The following is a 9743-nucleotide window of genomic DNA, read 5'->3' as shown; positions in this document are numbered from 1 at the left end:
AATCCTTTTCGGCGAAACCATCAGTGAATGGCGGCCGATACTCAACTCACTTGGCTAGCCTTCAAAACCGGATGCATCGCTCCTACTCGAAATAAGGTTCACGAAATGCAAGGACAATCCGATATACTGATGCGGCATCACGACCAATTCGGACCATTTTGGAGTTCGAAACTCCTACTTCCCGGTTCGGAAAGGCGGGTCGGTCACTCTCTACCAAAACGCGCATGTGCTGGAGTCACTTGTGGTTAGTTTTTAAGTTAAAATGTTTTTGCATTTTAAAAAGAAAAAATTAAATGGGTTTCGGTTAGGGTATGGATATCCATAGATAATAAATCTTGGTAAGAATTGGGTATGGATAATAATAGATATTGGTATCCGGGTATCCATGGGCAAACATTTCGAGTACGGTATAGGTATACCCGATCCATACCCTATCCATGGCCATCCCCTTTTAGATTTTGCGAGTCTATGCTCTTGGTTACTCTCCTCTATGTTGCTAAGGAAAAGAATCCAGTTGCATTTGCTATTGCTATTTATGTGATGGAATGTGTTGATGTGTTGTTTGGCTTGAAAATCTGTCTGTTTTTTCTACCTTATCAAACGATGTACTTCACTTTTAAATCAATAAAGATTTCTATCTTTTGATCCCAAAAAAAAAAAAAAAAAAAAAAAAAAAAAAGTTTTCTACCAAAACAAACAATAACAAAATGTGTGTGTGAGAGAGAGAGAGAGAGAGAGAGAGATTGTCAAATAATGGGGAAGGGATGACAGACGATTGTGCATCTGTGTGAAGTTTACTAGCACTCCCACATGCTAGTATTAATCATTTAATAATTTTACCATCTTTTTTGAACATTATACTCAACTTTAATTTTGGCTTCTCATTTTCTGCAAGCAGCACTATCATATACAGTTGGCTTTCCTGCTAACTATACTGTATAATATAAACATTGCTATAAGATGGATTTTTCTTTTATATTTTGATCTAGGATCTAAGGATGCGTCTTGAATATTAGGTAAAGGTGGCACTATTGCACCAAGGATTAGAGCTTCTGCGGTTACAACTATCTTCAGCCTGGCTTTATAAATCTGAATGTGGATATCCTTTTTGGTACACCCCATAAAGCAAATGTTTCCGTATGCATGAGTGCTTCTGGATTTGTTCAGGCAAGATAGGTAGCTGCAGAGTTACAGAACATGAATAACACGTGATTGATACTGTGGTAAGTTGTTTTCCTCATCTGACGTGGCAAGGGAGAAATGAGGATCCTGGTGCATAGAGTAATGAATACAATTAATCAAAATTTTAATTTTGAATGGAATAAATGTGAACTGCTTGCTAACTAAATACAAGGAGCATAAAAATGGTGTAATATGCAAGATGCAAAGAATTTCTAAAGCGCTTCTTGAGGCTTGCAAAAGAAACATTTCCTAGAACTTAAATTCCTAGATGATCCAATAATATAATTATGCTGAACTTTTTCTTTTCAAGTTCTTGCAATTATAAGTTATCATGGATGTAAATATGAACATAGTTTCCAAAGTGAAAAAAAAAAAAGTCTGTATGAGCTCTCAGTATGCCTAAATAGGTAAGAAATGCCAGAAGTGTCAAAAAATGGAAATACAAAAGAAAGGATATAGTAGACACATGCCTCAAGGCCAATGATGCAACTAAATTAACTTTAGAAGCAATCTATCAACCATAAGCTGTATTTGGGTTGTTGTAAGACCTACTCAACTACCATTCCCAAACGTACTGTTTTCTATTTATAATAAAATAATAATAATAAAGCATAATTCCAACAAAAGAAATATTCTGAACTACCTATTGGCTAGTTTTAACATTGGTAAGAATATGCTCAATTAGCTTTTATCCAATAGCAATTTTGGATAAATATTTTTTTTCATGTATAAATTGATATTAGCTTTAACTCTCCACAATAGTTTGCTTAGCACTAACGGAGTCTTTGAATGCTCAAAGATTATTGTGTCAAATCAAACTACTGATAAGGACAATATGTCAGAACATATAATGTTGGATGCAACTTCTGGGTTATTGCCCTCTCTATTTTGTTTATTTATACTTTGTCAACCCACCATGCCTGCCTCAAATGCAGGGGCAGGGGGTGGGGCCAGCACGTGTGCACAGGTGTTTGGGCATCAGTGGGCTGAATTTCACATGTGATGGTTGTCACAAGTTCATAGTCATTAGATGTGATTTGAACTTTAAAGCCACATTTTTCTATTTTGCAGAGGTCAATTGCTTTTTAGGAGACTTTTAAAAAGTAGTGCTAATGACAATAGAGTTTCTAAATTTATAAGAGCAGCATGAATTTTTAAGATAGAGCATTATATATTTTGTTGAAGATCCAGGACTCAAAGGTTTGTGATTTTGAAAACCATGAATGCTTGAAGTTTGTGCTTCATCAAAGTGATAGAAGTGCACCCCTAAAGATATGGTTAAAATTGTGATAGTAAAAGTCAATCCCCACAGCTTAACCAGGTGTAGTCAAAGCATTAAAAAATAGGACTAAAGTACATTTTTGATCCTTAAAGTTTGGGGTTGCTTTCTTTGGCCTTTCATGTTTGATTTATTTTTCTATTTGGTCATTTAGCTTTCAAAATTTTCGTTTTTTATGAAAGGCCAAACAGAAAACTAAATCAAACATAAATGGCAAAGATGAAAATTTTGAAACGTAAAGAGCCAAAATGAAAACAATCTCAAACTTTAAAGGTTAAAAGTATACTTTAGTAAATCAGATACAGCACTAACCTGAAGGTTTCTTCGACGCTGGATGGCAGTGAATGCTCTAACCATGATGTAGATTGGCAAAAGAATCCCAATGGTCCTCAACATGAGTAACTGCAATACAAAGAAAACTACTTTAGATATTTATTTTTCACCATTAGAGAATTAGCATCCGGGGATGCAAAAAAGTTCTATTTTGCATCCTCAAAAACCTACTTTATCTATTTTACCATCTTATTTTACAATTCCTCCAACATCCCAGTTTCTATTTTTACATTCAACTCATTAAAATAATATAAACCATACAAATAAAAAAAAAAAAATATATATATATATATATATATCTCTCTTCCATTCCTCTCTTTCCTCTCTTTCTGTCTTTATCTCTCCGGTCTGTCTCTATCTCCCAAGCAAACCAATCACAACCACCACACATGCCCAGCAAAGTAGCAACCACCACCACCACCACACACCCCAGCAAGGCAGCAACCACCACCACCACCACCAAGGCAGAAACCACCAAAAAAAAAAAAAACCAATCACCAAGCACAACCACCACCCAAATGCCAAACCACCACTGATTCAACACCGATTCAGCACTGATTCAAACAAACAAATAGCCACCAATTCAAATAGACAAACACTCCCACCGATTCATCATTTCATCAAACAAACACCAACAGCAACCTTCACCGATCTAGCCACTGATTCAAACAGACAAACACCAACACCAACACCAACCATCACCAATCCAGCCACCAAGAAACCACAAACCCAGAAACGATTCGAAGCGCGCTCCACCTAGAAACTCAAAAATTCCAAACGAAACCCAAAATTAAACTGACAACCCTTCAATCTTCAGTTTGGGGATAGAGCAATACAGTGAAGAGGAAAAAAAACACCAACTTGTTCCATCACCGATCTAGCCACCGAGAAACTACAAACCCAGAAACGAGGAGGAAGCACGCTCCACCGAGAAACCCAAAAATTCCAAAAGAAACCCAAAATTAAACCAACAACCCTTGATTCTTCAGTTTGGGGATAGAGCAACACAGTGAGGAGGAAAAAAAAAATCATTGGAAAAGAGAGTGATTGAGCATGGGCAATGGAGCTTCTGTAGTTAGGAGAGAGAGGGAGAAGAGAGTGATTGAGATGAAGAGAATGAGTGAGAAGAGGAGAGTGTAGTCTGTGAATTTGTACCTTGTAGAGTAAATGAGGAGAGAGAAGGTTCTCATTTTCTATTAATATAATAATATTATTTTTACAACCAAGTGAACAGTAGGTTCTATATATAAGAACCCATTGTTCATAGGTTGCAAAATTTTTTAAGAACCCATACCCAGATGTTGGACGATTTTTGATGTTTTGGATGTAAAATAGCAACTGGGGGGTGTTTACACCCCCCAATGCTAGTGCTCTTACAGATTGCATCTTTTCTCATAAAACTAAATAGTCTTAACCAGCTATACCGTGAACAATGTTAATGAGTATTCTCCAGCTCCACTGATTATGATCGGTAGACTATGACGTAAAACCAGAAGAACCAAAAACTGCAAATAAAAGATAAAACCAACCTGGTTATTAAGATGAAAATATCTTTGTCAGCCTAAAACTATCATAATAATACAAGAAAAACAAAAATCAAGCCTTGGTCCCAAAACTTTGATTGGTATAATGGAAAGTAAAATTCATAGTGTATATATATATATGTAATTCTTTTTTTTTTTTTTGAGAAGAAGTTTTGTAACATATTAAAAGTATCAAAAATGACCAATTATTGGAATTTACTTGAAAGAGAATTATTTAACATCAACAAATTAATATAATATGAAACTGAAAGTCAGAAGACTATAACTTGTCTGTACAAGGCTACAAAGCTTGATCAATAAGCCTGTGGATAAATCATACCAACAAAGCATCTGTTTATTTAGCAGCTAAGGTTGACTATCCAAAAGAGTAATCTGTTTAATCACCTCAGTTTAAAGTGGCTATTGGCTATAAACCATCCATGTGACAGAGTTCATCTTGTACTTTCTCCATAATTTTGTTATCATTATTAAAGTTGTTCAAGTTCAATGTTGTTGGTATCATATATTTCACAATTCTCCAGTTGCTTTGATATAAGATATTTGCTCGAAAAACTTTTTTCCAGGAACATTCTACACAAAATAATATGTACCCCAATGTGTTCCAATGAGAAATAATAAACGGAAGGATGTAGATGTCTAATTTTTGTTGGAACAAAGACAACCGACCATAGATCTGAAGTCTTTCCAATGTTTTATCACTACATGACTAACAAAAAAACAACCAGCTAACTTTTAAACCACGCCTGCACAGGAGAGAGAGAGAGAGAGAGAGAGAGAGAGAGATTACAATTATAGCAACTAAACGGCAGCATATTAGGCTCCTTGAAGTGGGAGATGAATACTCATCAAAGTCATTGTCCAGAAATTCACGATCAGTAGCAACCATTGCTATAAATTGAGGGTTGTTCAGGTCCCTTCTGGAAATCTCCCAATTTCCCCTGAGATAAGTACCACAAGAGATTATATTATTATTATTATTATTATTATTATTATGGTAAAAGCAAAAAATCCAAGTTATGTTGCCCAACACAAAATTGAAAATATCAGCTAAAAGATATGTTCATACAGGTGAAGGATACCTGAAGTTGATTGGACTACCAGCATAGTGAAACGGAGGAGGTGCTGTATAACCCGGCTTAAATTGCTGCAGAATCAGACAAGTTCAAGCAAGAAAAAATTAGTGACCATCTCTTCTAACTTAATCATTTACATAAAAAGGGTTCACATAATTGCAATCAGAAACAAGCTTATAAAAAAAAAAGGCAAACCTGGAGGCAGATCTCACAGGTAGTGTCTCCCTTCTCATTGCACCATCTTTGTACACATTTACGGTGAGCATACTACAAAATTATGAAAAATTAGCAGGAAACTAGTCATTCATTTGAAACCACCTTAAATTAGCAGGAACACTTAAATGCCAGAAAAGAAGGGAGAATAAAGACCATCTAGTGACATTAGTGATCCACATCTCCCTCAAACACCAAAATAACCTCATCTGACTATTCACAGCATCATCCAGGATAAACCTCCGTTATTATGTGCCAAAATCCAAGGATTACTAGTGTACCAATGCTCACACAAAGGCATAGTAAAGCTTGAAGATTATTACAAGAAATCCTTTTCCAGAGTATGGCATCCCAATCAATTCTTTAGTGAGTTTGGTTGCTTGATGATCAATTAAATACCAAATCACCAAAGATAATTTCATGCATGGTGTAACCTAATTGAAAATAACTCATCTTGATATTTACAATTGTTCAGCCAGACAATTCACCAACAACCATGGAACCGGCTTACTGCCACATTTTATTAAAGATGAAGGTTCATTAATAGGAAAAGCAGTCACACTTGCTTCATTGGTGAAGTTAAGAAGTGGGCAGAACTCGCAAGAAATTGCCACAAACATATCCCATGATATAGTGAAACCAAAAGAGAAAAATGCATGATATGGTTTCTCTTTTGGAAGTAGCTTCCACATTTTCCAGAAGTAAATACACACAAATTGGTATAATTAAAGTCCAATTTAATTTCTTAAATGTTAATATACTGTAACATGTTAGTAAGTCAGACACTTACAAACATAATAATGGAAATCTTTAGTCAAACTCGTAACCTTAGATTAGACTTAAAACCTTTTTTTTTTTGGTTTGAGTATCGTCTCCAGCCAAGTTTCTCATTGGTGCTATATGTTTCTATTTTTGGTCTGGCTTCCAGTTTCTCTAATAGACTTCTGCCTAGAACATCACTAAAATCTTCAAACTAATAGGGAAAAAACCTAATAATTATGCCATACATTTGGAAGGTCTGAAACAGGGTTAGTAACCCATTTCATGAAGCAGAGTGCATAATTTGGAGGTTAATATTAGGAGTTAACTACAAAATAAATTCCAAAATGTATTTAACAGTTGGAAATCAACGTATAAATAAGCATTTTTGTCATCATGCACAACTTATTTAGCTTTTTGCTGAAAGTGAGCTAAAATATACTTTTACTTTGAAAAAAATAATAAAAAGTGAGGTTTTAAAAAGCTGAACATAAAAGCTAAAAAGCAAAAAACTAGCTTATAAAATAGTCCTAAACATAAGAACAAAAAAGACTAGTTAGGTTTTATTTATCTGGGAATTTTTTAATATGACCAGAGGTATTATAAAGATCTTTATAAATGCAACCAATATAATTTCCAATGGTCCATTCTCAAATTTTCAATTAAAGGAGTAATTGCCAAATTAAGCTACTAACTGACCTTCAAGCTACCACAGCAAGAACAGGGTGTCTCCATGTTTGACTCTTCATCCTCATCATGGCAAATCTTACACTCTACCAATTTACTTGGAGATAAACCGGTTTTGAAATTGATCCTGTGGGAAGAACTCGAATAATCTTTGCTTGCTGAGGGCATGGCTTGCTGCAACAATTTTTCACTCTCAATAGCAGCTTCAAGAGTAGATTCAGTGAGTAACCGATCCATCAATAATACAAAGTGATCCCCCATCCTTCAAATCACCAACCAAAAAAAAAAAAAAAAAAAATTATTATTAAAAGATTTATAAGCTAAAATCCCAGTCAACCATGGGTTCAGTCTCATTATCCTTCACCAAAGTCTAAGAAATTTAGTTCCATCAATCGCACTGCATACCATTATAGAAATAATTACAAAAACCAGAGAAACAATTATGAAAAATACCTTTGTTGCAGTCAAATCATGATAGGAATCTGCAATAAATAAAACCCTTATTGTCAAATGAAAAGAAAAAACACAAAGGTTCAGCTAGTAAACCAGATGATATTCCTCTAGGTGCTGAAACAACTAGAAACCTACGGATTCTAATGATTTTCTTTATATTTCCTGTATTTTCCAGCAACCAAAAGATAGACAAAAAATGAATTACCAAATAATACGAAAAAAATAAACAAGCATATATCAGAACATTAAGAAGCCAACTAACACATGTGAGTAGAGTGCGTATGGTACGGAAAGAGTAATTAAAACTCAGAAGAAACCCAATAAAGGAGCCATGGTCACCAGTCAAAAGAGTACTACCGGAGCTGCATCAAAGTAAATAATGGACCATTAAAGCACACAAGAAAAATATGGAATTTAAAGTTTAAAAACAACAAAACAGAGGGAAAACAATGATTTAAGAAGTGGAGGTACCTTTAATCTAAAATGGGAAGCTCTAGTAGATAGCACTTTGAAAGATAAAAAAAAAAAAATATTAAAAAAAAAAAAAAACACCTAGGAGCAAAAAGCTACAATTTTTTTTTTTTTTTTTTTGAGTAAGAGACAAAGATTTGAGAAAAAAAAAAGAAAGACGAAAGTGAGAGCACACCCAAATTAGAAATGCAACTTCTGAGAAGTTACACAGACTATGGACCACAATGAAATTGTGTAAAACCAGAAAGACAATAAAAACTAAAAACAACCCAGAGTATGTATTTATATATATATATATATATATATTTTCTTTATTCCAAAAAAAGGAAAGGACCAAGATGGCAGCAAAACCCAGATCAGACACAAAACCCCAAGAACTTCAAAATGCAGAGAGAGAGAGAGAGAGAGAGAGAGAGAGTAGTTGTAAAAGGTGTCATCTTGTATGAATAAAAGAAGAAGCTTTAAACAACAATAAGTATATGATGACAGCCATGTGAGAGAGATTACACGAAAGAGAAAGAGAAAAAAGAGAGAGAGGCTTACAAGAATGGAAATAGGATCTTCTGCAAGAGAAGAAAGCAGCAATCTTTTCCTTGCTTCCCTTCTTCTATTTGCTGAAACGAAGCAAGAGATTGAGTGTCCTTGTTTATAACATCAACAACAACAATCACAAACAATGAAACCAACCCACCAAAGCAAACCCAAATAATAATAATATTAGTATTACTACTTCTCAAAACTAAAAACAAACATTTCTAAAGATTAACAACAACAACACAGATTTTTTTTTTCTTTCTCTTTCTCTTAGTACGGCTCTGTGTGTGTGAGAGAGAGAGAGAGAGAGAGAGAGAGAGAGAGAGGTTCACTATTAACGGCTAAAAGGCCAAGACCATTACCACCACGACCGCCACGATTACTCTCACTTTTACCGCTTTTCCCGCTCCCAATTTATCGTATTATATCGCGATACTTTGATTTTATATGATGAGTTGTATTTTTTGCCTTTTTGGGTGATTATTTAGTAATTTTTATTATCGAGTATAACTCAAATACAATATCTTAAACTCAGGGCCGGACCTATAGGGGCCCAAAGGGGCCTGGGCTCCCCTGTCCTTATGTGTAAAAATAACATAATAGGTACAAGCCCAAATATCATCTTAAACTTTAAGAGTGATTTAGGGACGGTTGGATAACCTGTTTTCGTAACTCAATTCTCATTTTTCATAACTCGTAATTCAAAAATTATAGGACCCATAGCAAAAAGGTTGTTTGGGAAGTCCATAACTCTGTTTCCATTACTTAATTTTCTGATTTTTAAGTTATGAGTTATGGAAACTGAAAACATATCCATAACTCATAACTCAATGGCAATATTGTAATTAAACACACATAGGGGATCCACAAACAGTACTCAGTTGCACCTTTTGATCACCTTTTGACTTTTTTTTTTCCTTTCTTCTCCTGGGTTGGCTATTCAGTTTTTTTTTTTTTTTTCTTCTTCTTCTTCTTCTTTTGCTGGTTCGGTCTGTTTTGGATTTCTTCTTCTTCTTTTTTTCTTCTTCTTTCACTGGTTCGGTCTTCATTTTTTGGTTTTTTTTTTTTTTTTTTTTTTTTTTTTTTTTTTTTTTCACTAGGTTCGGTGAGTTTGGGTACTAAAGAAAAAACAAAAAAAAAGCTGCACTTGGTGATAGGTATGGGGCTCACAAATAGTGTGAAAAATATTGAGTGATGGGAAGTGAGTAATGGTGG

The 9743-nt window shown here is 34.6% G+C and overlaps 1 protein-coding gene across 6 annotated transcripts; it reads right to left on the bottom strand.

The window, feature by feature from the left end:
* Positions 1-751: 751 nt before the first annotated feature.
* LOC126713822 (uncharacterized) lies at positions 752-8963 on the bottom strand. Of its 6 annotated transcripts, XM_050413695.1 has the most exons (11): positions 8891-8962; positions 8538-8608; positions 7786-7885; positions 7524-7552; positions 7083-7332; positions 5607-5678; positions 5418-5482; positions 5126-5276; positions 4219-4299; positions 2774-2863; positions 752-1269 (listed from the first exon to the last, which is right to left on the bottom strand). In XM_050413695.1, exons 5-11 carry the CDS (start codon positions 7329-7331, stop codon positions 1189-1191), a joined length of 789 nt encoding a protein of 262 aa, XP_050269652.1. In that variant the 5' UTR covers position 7332; positions 7524-7552; positions 7786-7885; positions 8538-8608; positions 8891-8962; the 3' UTR covers positions 752-1188. The 6 variants fall into 6 exon arrangements, with proteins under 6 accessions (XP_050269652.1, XP_050269653.1, XP_050269654.1 ...); XM_050413696.1 differs by lacking the exon at positions 7786-7885 and having other exon boundaries at positions 8891-8963; XM_050413697.1 differs by lacking the exons at positions 4219-4299; positions 8891-8962 and adding an exon at positions 7995-8029 and having other exon boundaries at positions 8538-8844.
* Positions 8964-9743: the final 780 nt, after the last annotated feature.

The sequence above is a fragment of the Quercus robur genome, chromosome 2, assembly GCF_932294415.1.
Source record: "Quercus robur chromosome 2, dhQueRobu3.1, whole genome shotgun sequence".
Classification (NCBI taxonomy): Eukaryota; Viridiplantae; Streptophyta; class Magnoliopsida; order Fagales; family Fagaceae; genus Quercus; species Quercus robur.
Note: the sequence above shows the minus strand (reverse complement) of the source record. Positions and strands in the feature narration are given on the sequence as shown.